At 44.2% G+C, this 17,930-nt stretch overlaps 1 protein-coding gene across 3 annotated transcripts in view; it reads right to left on the minus strand.

Annotated features, from left to right (window-relative positions):
- Positions 1 to 3,900: 3,900 nt before the first annotated feature.
- LOC110533661 (microtubule-associated protein 6) overlaps positions 3,901 to 17,930 on the minus strand; it is a 32,967-nt gene continuing 18,937 nt past the window's right edge. The window contains exons 2-5 of one of the 3 annotated variants that reach the window (XM_036990077.1): positions 14,024 to 14,243; positions 9,088 to 9,320; positions 5,631 to 5,741; positions 3,901 to 4,398 (exon numbers count right to left, since the gene is read on the minus strand). In XM_036990077.1, the coding sequence (XP_036845972.1) occupies positions 4,260 to 4,398; positions 5,631 to 5,741; positions 9,088 to 9,320; positions 14,024 to 14,243 (703 nt within the window). In that variant the 3' untranslated portion in view covers positions 3,901 to 4,259. Of the gene's footprint in view, positions 4,399 to 5,630; positions 5,742 to 6,322; positions 8,849 to 9,019; positions 9,321 to 14,023; positions 14,244 to 17,930 lie in introns of those variants that run through there. The other 2 variants (XR_002475011.2, XM_021618089.2) reach the window with 2 other exon arrangements.

Here is a 17,930-nt window from a genome sequence, read left to right on the forward strand (position 1 = left end):
GTTGTGGGATTGATTCCCGGGGCCATCCATATTTAAAATGTATGCACGCATGAATGTAAGTTGCTTTGGATAAAAGAGTCTGCTAAAATGGCATATACAGTATACACTGAGTGCACCAAATATTAGGAACACCTTCCTAATATTGAGTTGCCCCCCCCCCCCCCGCCCCCTTGCCTCAGAACAGCCTCAATTCGTTGGGACATGGACTCTACAAGGTGTCAAAAGCGTTCCACAGGGATGCTGGCCCATGTTGACTCCAATGCTTCCCACAGTTGTGTCAAGTTGACTGGATGTTCTTTGGGTGGTGGACCATTCTTGATACACACAGGAAACTGTTGGGCATGAAAAACGCAGCAGCGTTGCCATTCTTGACACACTCAACCCTGTGCGCCGTGCACCTTGTCAAAGATACTTAAATATTGTTTCTCATCCATTCACCCTCTGATTGGCACACATACACAATCCATGTCTTAATTGTCTCAAGGCTTATAAATCCTTCTCTAACCTGTCTCCTCCCCTTCATCTACACCGATTGAAGTGACATCAATAAGGGATTCACCTCGTCAGTCTGTCATGGAAAGAGCAAGTGTTCGTTATGTTTTGTACAGCCAGTGTATATATAGGGCCTTCAGAAAGTATTCACACCCTTTTACATTTTCCACATTTTGTTGTGTTAAAGCCTGATTTTAAAATCTATTAAATTCAGATGTTTTTGTCACTGGCCTACACACAATAACCCATAATGTCAAAGTGGAAATATTATTTTCAAAATTTGTACAAATTAATAAAAAATGAAAAGCTGAAATGTCTGGAGTCAAGAACTATTCAATCCCTTTGTTATGGCAAGTCTAAATACGTTCACGAGTAAACATTGGCTTAACAAGTCAAAATAATTTGCATGGACTCACTGTGTGCAATAATAGTGTTTAACATGTTTTTTGAATGACTACCTCATCTCTGTACCCCACACATACAATTATCTGTAAAGGTCCCTAAGTTGAGCAGTGAATTTCAAACACAGATTCTACCACAAAGACCAGGGAGGGTTTCCAATGCCTCGCAAAGAAGGGCACCTATGTGTAGATGTGTAACAATAAAAAAAACTAACATTGAATATTATTTTCCGGATGGTGAAGTTATTAATTACACTTTGGATGGTGTATCAGTACATCCAGTCACTACAAAGAGACAGGCGTCCTTCCTAACTCAGTTGCCGGAGAGGAAGGCAACCGGTCAGAGTTTTCATCATGAAGCCAGTGTTAGAGTTTAATAGCTGTGATAACTGAAGATGGATCAACAAGATTGTAGTTACTCGACAATACTAACCTAATTGACAGAGTGAAAACAAGGAAGCCTGTAGAGAATAGAAATATTCCAAAACATGCATCCTGTTTGCAACAAGGCACTACAGTAATACTGCAAAAAATATAGCAAAACAATTACATTTTTGTTCTGAATACAAAGTGTTGCACTATTTATACAAAAGTATGTGGACACCCCTTCAAATTTGTGGATTTGGCAATTTCAGCCACACCCGTTGCTGGCAGATGTAAAAATGGAACACACGGCAATGCAATCTCCATAGACAAACATTGGCAGTAGAATGGCCTTACTGAAGAGCTGGCACCGTCATAGGATGCCACCTTTCCAACATGTCAGTTTGTCAAATGTATGCAACTGTAAGTGCTGTTATTTTGAAGTGGAAATGTCTAGGAGCAACAACGGGTCAGCTGTGAAGTGGTAGGCCACACAAGCTCACAGAACGGGACCGCCGAGTGCTGAAGCTCGTAGTGGGTAAAAATCGTCTGTCCCCAGTTGCAACACTCACTACCGATTTCTAAACTGCCTCTGGAAGCAACATCAGCACAAGAGCTGTTCATCGGGAGCTTCATGAAATGGGAGTCCGTGGCCGAGCAGCCACACACAAGCTTAAAACCATCATGCACAATGCCAAGTGTCGGCTGGAGTGGTGTGAAGCTTGCTGCCACTGGAGCAGTGGAAACGCTTTCTCTGGATTGATGAATCACACTTCACCATCTTGCAATCTGACGGACAAATCTGGGTTTAGCGGATGGCAGGACAACGCTATCAGCCACAATGCCTAGTTCCAACTGTAAAGTTGGGTGGAGGAGGAATAATGGTCTGGGACTGTTTTCCATGGTTCAGGCTCAGACCCTTAGTTCCAGTGAAGGGAAATATTAATGCTACAGCATACAATTACATTCCAAATGATTCTATGCTTCCAACTTTGTGGTAAGAGTTTGAGGAAGGCCCTTTCCTGTTTCAGCATGACAATGCCGCCGTGCACAAAGCGAGGTCCATACAGAAACCGTTTATCAAGATTGGTGTGGAAGAAATTGACTGGCCTGCACAGATCCCTGACCTCAACCCCAATGAACTGCTTTGTGATGAATTGGAACACTGACTCCGAGCCGGGCCTAATCACCCAACATCACTGCCCAACCTCACTAATGCTCTTGTGGCTGAATGGAAGCAAGTCCCCGCAGCGTTTCAGCATCTAGTGGAAAGCCTTTCCAGAAGAGTGGAAGCTGTTCTAGCAGCAAAGGGGGAACTGACTCCATATTAATGCCCATGATTTTGGAATGAGACTTTCAACGAGAAGGTGTCCACATACTTTTGGTTATGTTGTGTATGTTGGAGCTAAGCACAGCCAAAGTCCTAGAGGAAAACCTGGTTCAGTCTACTTTCCAACAAACACTGGGAGATGAATTCACGTTTCAGCAGGACAATAACCTAAAACACAAGGCCAAATCTACACTGGAGTTTCTTACCAAGAAGAGTGAATGTCTCCCTGTGGCTGAGTTACAGTTTTGACTTAACTCTACTTGAAAATATATGGCAAGACCTGAAAAGGATTGTCTAGCAAAGATCAACAACCAATTTGACAGAGTTTGAAGAATTTTGAAAATAATAATGGGCAAATGTTGCACAATCCCGGTGTGGAAAGCTCTTAGATACTTACCCAGAAAGACTCACAGCTGTAATCACTGCCAAAGGTGTTTCTACAAATGATTGACTCAGGGGTGTGAATAGTTATGTAAATGAGATATTTCTGTATTTAATTTTCAATACATTTTAACATTTCTAAAAATAGTTTTTCACTTTGTCATTAAGGGCTATTGTGTGTAGATGGGTGAGAAAAAACCCAACATATCTCTCCTCTGTCCATGTCCCTGTTATAGACAACAGCTTTATATGGAAAATTACTGAAATATCCTCTAATCGTTATAACCGACAATAACGTTGCAATAGATTCTAGTTGGACTGTTTGTAGGCTATGATTTCCTATTAAATGTAATAGCTATGCTTACTGGTAGTAGGATGAGACTTGTGTGTGATGAGACACAGTCTATAGGAGAAGAATCATCATCAGAGATACGAGTCCTCCAATCCTGATGAGCAACTAAAGTCCTTGTAGCATCATGTGAAGATGTGAAGGCTTCACATCAAAGTCTTGTGTGCATGCATGTGTGTTTACTCCTCTGGGGCGGCACATTGAGGAAGAGGCAGCAGAGCACATCTGTACAGTTCGATGTCTCGGTGCCTACACTGATTATTCTTATTATTTAATACTCACTCTTTCCTCATCTTTTACTGCATAATCAAAGAAAGGAGAGAGGGGTACTTAATGAAGAATATTATGAAGAGTGACAGAGAAACAGCTGCTCCAGCCAATAACTAAAACCCCCTTTAAAAGCATAATCACAGAAATATTCACTAGACTAAAATGAAACTCATACATTAAATAAAAAATTAATGTGTCCTAAAGCATTTCTGCTTCACAAAAGGGTGGCCCGAGAACCTTGATATTAATTTTGAAGTGCGTTGACACACTTCACACACCAGTAAAAATGCAACACAGATTAGCAAATCCACAAGTTATATATATTTATTTGCATTTTAATTGATCAATATATAGTACAGTACCGTTTCATTTTTTCAATAAGCACTTTATGGTTTGGCATTTCTAATATCATTACCAATGAAACAACATTATTTTCAGACATGAGCATGTCACGGAATTCTATTTATAGCACCTTTTGCATGACCATTACACTGTTTCAAACACACTACGTGTATGTGGGTTTACCTCACTCAGAGGAGTTCTTAATGGGGTATTTCTCTTCATGAATAGAACTCAGTTGAAAATACTAGATATGTACAGTACAGAACAGATCAGAACAATAGTCCCTCCCTGTATACCACAGGCCTACAGTGTAGATCTAGTGGATCTACTTCTACTTTACATCTGGAGAAAAGCGCACGACTCCGCCGCTCCTCCGTGGTTCAGGTCTTTCCTCCAGTGGTTCTGGTTCTCCTCCAACGGCACCCTGGGAATGATGATCACCGGGTCGGAGAACCTCGCCATTAGGCTCTCTAGGAGGTGAGGCAGCACATAGTTGAAATACAAATAAAAAGGCACAAACAAAGAGACACAAGATGAGGCATTTCTCAAAGGCCAATCAAAAAGCATTTTGTTGAGTTGAGCACCCTGTGGCTACTCATATCAGTGTACAACATCAGACTGATACTGTGGGGGCATGAAGCTCAGTCTCAGGCAAAGCTACTCTTGGTTTCTTGTCACTAATCTAATGTTGCTCAAAAAGACTGTTGGTGGACTTAAACAATTCATATTTTCTTCCCTAATCTTCATTCTGGAACAGACTGTTGGCAGTTATAAAGAAAACACATACCTTCCCCAAATCCAAACAAAAGTTGGCATTGTTCTTCAATCAGAGTGAGGATTTGATCAATTTCTGTTGAGGGTTTTTTGTTACTAAGTTCATGTCAATAAATAGCCACTGCTCTCCAATCCAATCTGTCACCTGAAACCTTTTCAGACTAAAAGCTAGAGCACACTAATGGGAATAATGAGAGTCTAATGAGAGGCCCAGGGTGTTCAAGGATACACAGCCACAGGACATTCAGAAATAATCTAACCTAAAATGAGCTAGAAACTTGAGGAGACTAAAACATGCACTTACAATCTTCTCCAGTAGCAGAATTTTCTCTCTTTACAGCTTGAGTTTCAGTACACCCACCCTATTCAAACCCATCCCAATACCCATTCAATATACATTTAAGAAAATAAATCGTTATGTTATATTTAGTATCACATTTGTTACTACAGTATAACATTTGGATTGCCGATCTAACTCAAACAACATAACATCATTACATCAAATGATCAACAATGATACAACAAAAAAGTTCAGATGTATAACTATGTGTTAATATAAACATCTGTAAGGTGTGTTATCCAACATGTTTATTAAGGCACCATACCTACAGTATAGGAAGTGACAGCCAACTTTCAAGCACTCACTCACTCACTGACAGACTGACTGACTGACTGACTGACTGAATCCCCTACTCGTTTCCATATGGAAGAGGAATCTGACCTGGTGGGAACTGTAACCTAGTACAGAGAGATTCATGGTGGAACTGTAACCTAGTACAGAGAGATTCATGGGGGGTCACTTTCAAAACTAAACTGTGCCACTATCAAATATCGAAGAAATCATGACTTTGAATGACATTTTATGAGCACATATGCATGATAATGAGAGATTTATGGCTTGTGGCGGCTGTGTGTGTTTCTAGGTTACCTTGGAATGGGTAGTGCACAGCCCCACAGGTGTTGCTTTAGCGTCTGCACCCAGCCTGTATCACGGATTGGCTGACAGAGCTGTATGTAGTGGTACTGTTTTAGCACAACCCTTCAAATGAATCAGAATGTTACTTGTTAGATTTTCTAGACGTAGGATTTCACATCCTCAAAAAGCTACTCATGATACCAGATAAAGCTGAGAAATATAGTAATTACATGATTAAAATGGTTTCAGAAAATATATCCAAATGTCTCACACATTCTCACAGCCAAACAAAAGGACCTTTCATAAATCATTACATTGTGTAAACTTGTACAGTTTGTTGGCCCAGTGTATTTACATGACATCCAATTCTGTAATAATGTTCCACCCATCCTTAAATTGTACATTGCTGTATAATTTAGGCTTTGAATATATTGGGACACATTATGCAAAATAACATACTGTAGCAGCAATATTCAAGCTCTTGAAAGGATGTCAGAACTCATGCCAGAATGTCTTTGATGAGCTTTGATAAGCGCTAAAGAAAATCTGAAGAGAAATGTTTTTTTCTTCCATGTGGACTCACTCTCTCAAAATCATCTCATGTCTCACAAAGACAAAGACACAAAAACATTTAAACAAATACCTGCAACCACTGTTCTTTCACCGTCCTCCATACGTTTCAACACAAAGAACCAAGAGGACACTGCTTTTTCTGCTTTTGCATTTATTCATATTTCAGTAAATAGGAGCAAGCAGAGAGAAACACAAGCACTTCACAGTAAAATATATTGGCCCAACATTTCTTTGTTCCATTATTACTTTCAATTTGTAGCTTTTGTTTCTAATGCTTGGATTCAAAATCGATATCACTGGGTGGGTTGTGTCAGCACTTTACATGTATGACCCCCCGCCCCCCCCCCCCCCCCCCTTCCTGTGTTACAAGAGAAAGCATCCCCCTTCCTGTGTTACGAGAGAAAGCATCCCCCTTCCTGTGTTACGAGAGAAAGCATCCCCCTTCATGTGTTACGAGAGAAAGCATCCCCCTTCCCCAACCAAAGGCTGCAAAATGCTAATAAGATGCCCCTCGCTCTCTGCTCCGTGGGCGCATGCTAAGTCTGAGTGGAATACGGTGTGGTGATTCATTGTGACATACTAACCAAGACACCACCATGGCAAATGGAGAGACAACACACTCCATTTCTCAAAACTGAGGGGAGGGAGGGAGTCAGGGGACACTGACTAGCACAATAGATTACAACAACACAAGAAAGAGACTGGGGAGTGTGAGGAGGTGGGGGTTGACCCACGACAAGACAAGTGCTGCACAACGCACTGCTCTGTTGAGGCCTATCCTATCCCAGGAGTCTGAGACGCTCTTCTGGTCTTTACTACTGTCAGCTAAGACATAAGCAGACGTCTAGTAACATACTATTACTTACAGCAAATAGAGCTCCACTGGCACTATACAGCCAATACAAAGGGGAGGTCTAACTTGATTAATTTTGACATAATTAGGTTTTCATTTGTAAAACAGATCATTTTCCTTGCTCACTCATTTTTATCCCATTCAAGAAACTGCAAACACATGCAGAAGTATAACACAAATGTAAACCAAATATAGAATCGAGTTTCGCTGCTTATCCTAATTCAATGAAATCACAGGGGAGAAATATCAAGTTGCTCTACATTGTTAGCCTATGCCTACAATATTTAGATTGCCATGGAAGGCAGCAGAGAGAGATTGATATGAAGTTGAATGTGTTGAATATAATCTTGACATCTACACGTAATCTTGTCAACCTAATCAAATCCACACACTTAAACACACACCTGGTTGTGGAAGAGGCCAGTTCTTTGAGGCCTGTGTTAGACAGACACATACAGATAATAATTTGAGAAAAAGAAGCATTCCAAACAGCCAGCATTCAACTTACCATCACATCACAGTTGCATTATTATTCAATAAAGAGAGGTATTAGCAGAGGTGGTAATCAGTGTTTCATACCCAAACAAATAGATTAATAAATAAAACATAATAAATGACATATAATTCCAAAACCTTAACCATGAGTCTGCTCCTACTAGTGTGGACTAATATCACATCCAGCCAGGCACCTCTTTAGACCTCTGGGATGTGATAGTGTTGCTGGGGTCCCATCTGCTAGTCCCATGGGGGCCTAATCACGTCGGTTACAGTCAACCATGGCTCTGTGTGTGTGTGTCTGAGAGGAGGGGAGGGGCTGTAGGCGGGGGTGTGTGAGGTTATAGGTTAGGCTGCTCTATGTAGGATTAGAAAGTGATCCTGCCACTCCACTGGGCTTTATCTATACAGAGTCTGCATGGTCTGGGTGAAAGCATAGCTAATGACCACAGAGCTACAATATCAATTTCCTATCGTGACTCAGTGACATGTAATGTAGTTATGCAAATGGATAATGTAATTATAATTTCATGATAGTAACATTTAATTTATCTGCTGTGCAAATAACTGGTCTAGTAATGCATCATCATGTTACTGTAACCCAGATGGCTCCTGGTTTGGCAACAAAGTTGATGAAATAGGATATCCTTGTCTGACCTTTAAAATAACTTGATTAACTCACTTTCCTGTGAATAGAGAGAACACTTTGAATGAGACAGTATGAGGTTTTAAATGTTTACCTGACAATTCATTGCTCAAAACCATTCCCACATCATCCACAATCAACAGTTATTCGGTTTACAAAATAAGATTTCATTCAGGAATGATGGCAAAGTTTAACAAAGCATCTTAGTAATGGCAATCTGATTATAGACAGACTTGGAGGCCCGGGTGCACTGGAAGACAGCATTCAGGACCTACAGAGCAGGCACACACTCAGCCATGGACCAATACACTCTAGAAATACCAAGCTGCACATTTATCAAAGATTTTCAGACCATAATTCTAGATGAGTATCTATCTTTGGATACATTTAGCAAGTTACAGCTATAAAGATCAAGTCCATTCAGTGAGCCAATTTACATGGTTTTCTCTTTCCCAAAAATCCTTGATAAACTCAACAAAGCAATCTGTTCAGTTGGAAGCCAACCTACACAGGATTGTTATTCGGTGAGCTCATGCAACAATAGCACACGCCATTCATTGGTAGCCATGGCAATCTTGAGATGGAGACGGAGAGAGGGGGGTGGTCGGTGGCATCAGGAAGCAGAGGAAGCGGATGCACACATCCCCTCGTTAGTACGGTGATCTAATGTAATGTGAGGCAGGGAAGAAACGACATGTCATGTCCCAACTCTGACATTTACTGTAACTACTACTAACTTAGCCAATTGGCAGAGAGAAGAGAGTGAAAGAGAGAGAGAGAGCAGAAATAGGAGAGATAGAAAAGAGAGACACAACTTAAAAAGGGGATGAGAACCTCTAATTATGCAGCCTTTGTGTTCTTTCCCTCAAAGAAGAATAAAAGGTAGAATTGATGATTTTTACTCTTTTGCCTCAGCCAGTTTGTTGTTCATCTCTTTACTTTTCTCCTTGTCCATCTCCGCAGGCCTGGACTCAGTGGGCTGGTTCTCCAAGGTCTTCTTCTTGGTGCCCCGCAGTGCTGTGCTGCCCTGCAGCTTCTGCTCTTTTGCCTTCTTCACAGGTTTGTCCCCTTGGCTCGCTAACCTGGTGCCCGCCTTTTTGGGTTTGGATCGGGGAGCACTGTTAGACCTCTCAACCTAGGCACAGGTGATGGGGAAGATTGGGATTCTTTATATAGCCTATCACCCAAGAAATTAGCAACAGGAGTAAATTACTGTGAAAAAAAGCTGCAGCAGTCCTCGGTTTGATGTTGTGTTTGTTTCATTATTACAATTAGATGTGTTTTGCCATCACAAAATACACAGTAAACAGAACAGCAAGAGAAATATTCTGTCATTCACAAAGACAGTGGGTTTGAAAATGTACTCTAGCAGGCTGTGGTTCTGAATAGGAGATTATCTCCCTAGTCAAAAAATCCTATAGGATTAGTGATTTTCCCAATAGAATCCTAGAGGATTCTCACCAACCTATGGGATTATGTGTCACCTCTATCAGAATCATATTGGACTACTTGTTTTGCTATTGGAAATGAAAAGTAATCCTATTGGTTCTAATAGGATTCTCACAGTCCTATAGGGTTTTGTGTCACCTGTATCCTATTGGAATTATATTGGACTATTTCTTTCCTATTGGACCCTATATGATTCTCACAATTCTATCAAACTCCTATTGGAATTCTATTGGACTAGTTTTTACTTATTGGAAATCAAGTAATCTGATTGGATCTTATACGTTTTTGATAAACCTTTTTTTGTCACCCCAATCCGAATCTGAAAGTGAAGGTGGAGGTAGGGGATGATTATGGCCAAGGAGGTGCGTGTGCATGGACGTCGGAGGATCTGGCTGAGGAGACCACCAGGGCATCGGAGCACAGAGGCCGCTTGATGGAGACCGCTAGAATGATGGTGGCTGAAGCGGGCATGAGTGCTTCATCATTCTAATGGGCGGACCGAAGGGGTGACGTCAACGCTGCGGGACGAGGAATCTGAGGCTCAGGATGTAAACGAACATGGCGGCGTCCAGTTCCCGATTGCGTCCGTATCTGCTAAGACTCCGAAGTATTCCGGTTAGGCGGATTGGGAAGCTTGTCATGCTCAGGTAGAATTGTTAGCTCATTTTGGGGGGTGGTCGAATGAAGTTGTAGGGAGACAGACCCACTGTCTGAGCTGGTGGGCAGAGCAGCCCAGAGCCGGAAAAGCCTGCATGGGTGGCTGAAATGACTGAACTCATTCGTGCTGTGTCGCTACAGGCAGCACGAAACACACGCCCTGGTCCCAGGGTCTGCTGGGGGTGTGGCCAGCCAGGCCATCTGCGCAAGGATTGCCCTATGACTCCCAGAGCTCAGGGAAACGGCTTGTGGTCCGCATAGACGGGGTAGTGCGGATCCCTGGCTCTCTTTCCCAACCCCCACCATCTTCAGGAGGAGCCCACCGACGAGGATGGGGGAGTAAGGCTCCATGTCCCCCAGAAGCAGACGAGGGTGCTCCCCTGAACCACCTGCTGCCGAAGGACAAGGCCTTCACTTGGATAGTGGAGTGCGAGGAGGCCTTCAGCACCCTCAAACGTGCACTGATCAAGGCCCCTGTGCTTGCCCCTCCCTGACCTCACATTTCCCTTTATCCTGGACACAGACACAAGCAATATGGGCATGGGTGGGGTGCTGGCCCAGGTGGGGCCAGAGGGGGAGAGAGTGGAGGCGTACTTCAGCAAAACATTCAGCCAACATGAGCGCCGCTAATGTGTCACCCGGCGTGACCTCCTTGCTGTTGTGGCTTCCATCAAACTCTTCAAGTATTACCTGGGTGGCCTGCCCTTTACTGTAAGGACTGACCACTCTGCTCTACAGTGGCTCATGTCTTTCAGAGAGGCAGGTGGGCAGGTGGCATGCTGGTTGGAGGAGCTTCAGCCGTACGACTTCACAATGGTGCACAGGGCAGGGACACGCCACTCCAACGCCGACGCCATGTCCCATCAGCCCTGTACTGCAGACGGCTGCTGCCACTGTGAGCGGAGAGAGGGCTGTGAGAGAGAGCTGTGTCTCCAGAGCACTCATGGGGTGGTGGAGACTGGGCACTTTGGGGTCACACTCTGCGGCCTCCATCAAGCCTTTTATTGGGGGCAGCACAAGAGGGATGTGGAGGACTTTTGCCGGCCTCCAGGCCTCTCTCATGCTCAGCTCCAACAGTTCCCAGTTGGGGCTCCCATGGAGAGGGTGGGAGTGGATGTAGTTGGGCCGTTCCCCACCACAAACAGCGGAAACCGCTGGGTGCTCACGGCCATGGACTATTTCACAAAATGGCCCGAGGCCTATGCTCTGCCTGACCAGGAGGCAGAGACCATTGTCGACGCCCTGACAGCGGGGATGTTCAGCAGGTTTGGAGCTGCGGAGTCCATCCACAATGACCAAGGCGGTTCACCATCATGTGTGAGAGGCTGGGTATGCACAAGTCCCGCACTACTCCTCTCTATCCTCAAAGTGATGGCCTTGTGGAGCGCTTCAACAAAACGCTTGGACAGCAGCTGGGAATCGTCTCTGCCAAACACCAGCATGACTGGGACAAGCACCTGCCTATGGTCCTCATGGCATGCGCTCCACTGTCCAAGCCTTCACTTCCTGCACGCCTGCCCTCCTCATGATGGAGAGAGATCCGCACCCCTGCAGAGATGGCGTTTGGTGTGCCCCTGGATAGCCCTCCTGTTACCCCGGGGCTGGAGTATGCCCGGAGACTCCAGGACCGCCTGGAGACAGCCCACACCTTCGCCAGAGAGCAGCTGGTGAATGCAGGTGTGAGGCAGATGAGGAACTATGATGTGCACACCTGGGGAAGGCACTTTGTGGTTGGGGAGCTAGTCTGGGTCTATAGCCCCCTGAGAAAGAAAGGTGGATGCCCCAAGTTGGACAGGCACTGGGTGGAGCCCTGCAGAGGGTAGGGGAGGTTGTTTCCCAGGTGCAGCTTTTTTTGTTGTTATGGGACAAGTTAACCCCACACAGAGGGGCCTCTTCTCCCCAAACCCCAGGGACCCCCACAATTCTCCTCTATGGCAATGACATTCACCAGCCTCCCCCCGGCACCGCAGACAAGGCTCCAGACAGCCCACTCCTCCAGTCTCCAACCCTGTTTCACCGCGTGGTTCCCCGGAGCTACGGACTTTATTCCCCGTTCCCTCATCCTTGTCCCCCATATCCCTGCCTTCATCCCATGGGCCCCAGATGGGCAGCCCCCTGCCACGTAATGAGCTCCCTGTTTCAAATCTGGACACTCTGCAACCATCACGGCCACGCAGGCAAAGGAGACCTCTGGGACGCTTCAGAGACTTTGTTTGTTCCGTCGGGGACGAGGGACTTTATGGTTGGGGGGCTGTGTAGCGACCCGCACAGACAGCTGTGTGTTATATGTTATGCTGTTAGTTGGTTGTGTTGTACTTACCAGTACCAGTGTTCGCGGGGTCTGACATGGCAATCAACCTGCTATCTGCCAATCACGGGAATGCCTGGAATGTTCTGGTTGGTGGAGTGACAGGGGTTGGCAGGGGGTGGAGCATTGCATGTTTAAGCCCATGTTTTAGCCAATGTTCTCTCGCTTATGTCTGGTCTTTACAAGAGAAGGTCATGGTTGTTTTATACGGGTATCTTTCATTTATTTGGCGTGGGCTACGGCCAAACAGTAGCCTGTGCAGAGTTGGGAATAAACCGTGAATTTGTAAACTCATTCCTCTGTCTGGACAATTGTTCCTTTATGATCTAGCCAGGTCATTACATATACGATTGAAAATTGATATTCAAATTTCCATTTATATTCCTAAAACATACATTGAAAATGATGCTGTTGCTGCTTCCCATTGACAATAACTTTTGATAAATAGCCCAATGTCAAAACACTGTTTTGAAGTGTCCAAATCAATAATTAATAAACCGTTTGTGATATAGTGAAAACCTAAACATAAAATGCACTACCTACACATGCATGTACCATAATAGCGATCATATTACTTATAAACTTTTGACAAGTGGCAATTGATCACTCATATTGATTAGGGGAGAAATCAAAACGTGCAGAAAATTAGCGCAATATAAAATAATTGAGGATATAAAAATAAATCAACATTTCAATTTCTCCCTAGCTTAACAATTTACAGAGTAAAAAAATGCTCTTCTGCACAATTGAACAGGCCTGCTCTGGAAAGAGCTCCCATAGTGACTGTGCAGTTCATTCGCCCTGCATACTTATTATAACCTGTCAAGCCATAATATTGATATTATTCTATTCATTTTTATTTCAGATCACATTGTATGGACACTAGAATTACATAAATACAGCTTTATTGGAAAATCTGGGTGGCAGCAACCGAAAGGTCGCTGGCTTGAATCCCGGAGACGACTAGGTGAGGAGAATTGTTTTTTGTCTGTGTGCCTTTGAGCAAGGCACTTAACCCTAATTGATCCTGTAAGTCACTCTGGATAAGAACGTCTGCTAAAATGTAAATCTCACAGCTAAATATGGAACAGAAACCTGAACATTTATGTTTACCTGCAATCAAGATTAAAGACCAGTAAACTGAGGAACATCATCTCTCCCGTGTCTCTGGAGCACAATCTCCATATCTTTGCCTATTCATACCACTGAAAAAATCCTGAGGTTCTTAACCTCTTCATCACATCATCACAAAATGGGATAAAATCATATAGGATAGGTTCCAAAGTCTGATTGCAATTTCTATTGGAATTTGTTTTTGGGAATCGTATCAGATTTTTTTTTGCTAGGGCTGCATTATTGCTGTACCATTGGTGTAGTCAATAGGACATGGCCTGCATGGTTTAAAGGAGCTTAAACATTCTCACCTTGGTCTCTTGTAGCCCTTTGTAGGGCTCATTGTACAGGCTACGTATCCTCCTCCTGTCCACAGCCTTGTTGTCATTGGGCTGCTTCTTGGCCTGCTCTCCCCTGTAGGTGGCACTATAGCTGGTCTCCAGGCTGGTCTTCTCATCAGGGGGAAGGAACTGGGACTTGGCTCGGATCAGCTTCACTGGCTTCACATCCCTGTGGGCCTTGAACTCAGTCCTACGAGAAGAATCAAATGCAGTCACGGAAGAAACTGTGATACAGTAGTGTGATGAAAAAAGCTCTCTTCACATTTCACCTACAATCTATTTAGGGACATTAAAGAAGACTAGATCTGTATTGTCCCAATTTGTGTTTCAGCATGTAGGCATTTAAATACTCATGAACAATGAAGCAGTCACATACCAATAAGTACATTGACATAGAGCAGGTACTCAAAGTGGTACTCAAAGTAGCCTACTGTCTCATAGAGAGGGTTCTGTACAGGATGAGCCAACCTCCAGATTATCGTCAAATTGAGATCTGTTCACTATCAACTCTTTTTTAGCAGGTCTATGAACGAACATGTTGCTAATCATTTGAGTTTTAGATTGAACTGCCTTTCATAGATCAAGTTGATTTCAAGAGTTGTAATGGATTTTGAACTCATAAAAGCGGACCTAGTTTTTCAGAAATGACTACATGATGGCCTTCTCAGTGATGAGCAGCTTGAGGCTGGGACATGACATATTAACTCTAGTATTGGGAGGTCAGGTGGAAACATATTCATTAATTAATTATCCATAACTTCAATATTCCTCTCCCACTGCTCCTTCGTATTATCTAACCAAATTCCATTGTTCATGCAACTAAGGTGTCAAACACCAAATGAAAACAGAGGACTCCCTCCCTGGTCCCTGGACATGAAAAAACTACCCTTCAAGGCTCCCCAGTGACCTCACTCTGTGCAGCAGCAGACCCCAAGCCTCAAACCCTCCCCCAACAACAGCACAATGCACACGCCTTCCCTTATAGCCACACTGAAAAACCCAGCATAGACCCGACACAGAGAAAAATATCACAGTGAAAAACTCAATGTTCCCGATGTGCACTACAGCAGTGAAGGGAAGGAGGGAGGGAGTGTTTATTGATTAGGTAACACTATTACTAGCTAACGCTATTACTAGCCTGGATGTAGAAGGCAGCCCTGACAGGCCAGGCAGCCCAAGCAGGCTCAAGTACTCCAGGCCCATTATAACAATTAGGCTGCTGCTGAAGATCACATAAAAATACCTGATATCAATCACACTACAGCTCAACCCATGGAAACCAAGGCAGCTACTGTAGCATGGCCATGGACTGATGACGAGAAGGCTTAAGTAACTGCCATCCATTAAGTAATACACTGTCCTATGTGTGGTAGGACAGTTCAGTAGATGTTCAATAACTGTCAACAACATTTCAACTAACTATCCTCTAATCCTAACCCTAACCCTAAACTTAACCCTAATCCTAACCCTTATGCTCACCCTAACCCATATTCTACACATAACCCTAAACTTAACCTTAGCAAGCAGTTTCTTATCAACATATCATTTGTTGATAGTATGACCATCTGTAGATCATCTACAGGTAACTGCCAAAATAATGGAAACACTTGAGTAAATGAGGGACACAAAGTATATTGAAAGCAGGTGGTTCCACACAGGTGTGAGTCCTGAGTTAATTAAGCAATTAACATCCAATCATTAGGGTCATGTGCTGTATAAAAATGCTGGACAGGCCATTATTTTGGCTACCATGCCTATGACTCCACAGGATGACAATGTCCCCATCCACAGGGCATGAGTGGTCACTGAGTGGTTTGATGAGTATAAAAACGGTGCAAACCAAATGCCATTGCTGTCTCATTCACCAGATCTCAACCCAATTGAACACTTATGGGAGATTATGGAGCCGAGCCTGAGACAGCGTTTTCCACCACCATCAACACAACATCAAATGATGGAATTTCACAACACTTGTAGAATCTATGACAAGGTGCATTGTTGCTGATCTGGCTCGTGGTGGCCCAGCACCCCATTAAGACACTTTATGTTGGTGTTTCTTTACGTAGGCAGTTACCTGTATATGGCACTATCCAAATAAAGTGTGACCTAATAGTTTCAGAATTCCCCAGATCTGTGCCTCGACACAATCCTGTCTCTGAGCTCTACGGACAATTCCTTCGACCTCATGGCTTTTTTTTTGCTCTGACATGCACTGTCAACTGTTGGACCTTATATAGACAGGTGTATGCCTTTCCATATCATGTCCAATAAATTTAATTTAACACTGGTGGACTCCAACCAAATTGTAGAAACATCTCAAGGATAATCAATGGAAACAGGATGCAGTCTCATGGGCCTCCCGAGTGGCGCAGTGGTCTAAGGCTGTGCCACTAGAGATTAGAGATTCTGGGTTCGAGTCCAGGCACTGTCACAGCCTTCTGTGACCGGAAGGCCCATGGGGTGGCGCACGATTGGCCCGGCGTCGTCCGGGTTAGGGAGGATTTGGCCTCATACTTTGTGTCCCTCATTCGCGAACTAGTGGCTCCTGTGGCGGGCTGGGTGCAGTGCACACTGACACGGTTGCCAGGTGTACAGTGTTTCCTCCGACACATTGGTGCGGCTGGCTTCCGGGTTGGATGGGCATTGCGTCAAGAAGCGGCTTGGTTGTGTTTTGGAGGAAGCTCTTGACCTTCGCCTCTCCCGAGTCCGTACGGGAGTTGCAGCGATGAGACAAGACTGTAACTACTACCAGTTGGATATCACGAAATTAGGGGTAAAAAAATGTAAAGGAATTTGAGTCTCATAGCAAACGGTTTGAATATTTATATAAATAAGGTATTTCTGTTTTTTTTTTTTTTATACATTTGCAAAATTTCAAAAAAACTGTTTTACTTTGTCATTATGGGGTATTGTGTAGAAATCTATAATTTAATAAATTTTAGTTAAAAGTCACTGTATGTAAGAATGCTGTTCATTGACTACAGCTCAGTGTTCAACACCATAGTGCCCTTCAAGCTCATCACTAAGCTCAGGACCCTGGGACTGAACACCTCTCTCTGCAACTACGATCCTGGACTTTCTGACGGGCCACCCCCAGGTGGTGAGAGTAGGCAACAACACATCCACCACACTGACCCTCAACACGGAGGCCCCTCAGGGATGTGTGCTTAGTCCCCTCCTGTACTCCCTGTTCACCCACGACTGCGCGCACAACTCCAACACCATCATTATGTTTGCTGATGACACGACAGTGGTAGACCGGATTACCGACGACGATGAGACAGGCTTTAGGGAGGTCAGTGACCTGGCAGTGTGGTGCCAGGATAACAACCTATCCCTCAACGTCAGTATGACAAAAGAGCTGAACGTGGATTACAGGAAACAGAGGGCCGAGCACGTCGCCATCCACATCGACGGGGTCGAGAGCTTCAAGTTCCTTGGTGTCCACATCACTAAGGAATTAACATGGTCCACACACACCAACAAAGTCGTGAAGAAAGCACGACAATACCTCTTCCCCCTCAGGAGGCTGAAAAGATTTGGCATGTGCCCTTAGATCCTCAAAAAGTTCTGCAGCTGCACCATTGAGAGCATCTTGACTGGCTACATCACGGCTTGGTATGGAAACTGCTTGGCATCCGACTGCAAGGCGCTACAGTGAGTGGTGCGGACAGCCCAGTACCTCACTGGGGCTGAGCTCACTGCCATCCAGGACCTTTTCTGTTCTAACTATGCACACTCACTGGACTCTACCCACACACACACACACACACACACACACACACACACACACACACACACACACACACACACACACACACACACACACACACACACACACTACATATACGCTCACACACACAAAACACACACACAC

Source organism: Oncorhynchus mykiss, chromosome 10 (genome assembly GCF_013265735.2).
Source record: "Oncorhynchus mykiss isolate Arlee chromosome 10, USDA_OmykA_1.1, whole genome shotgun sequence".
Lineage (NCBI taxonomy): Eukaryota > Metazoa > Chordata > Actinopteri > Salmoniformes > Salmonidae > Oncorhynchus > Oncorhynchus mykiss.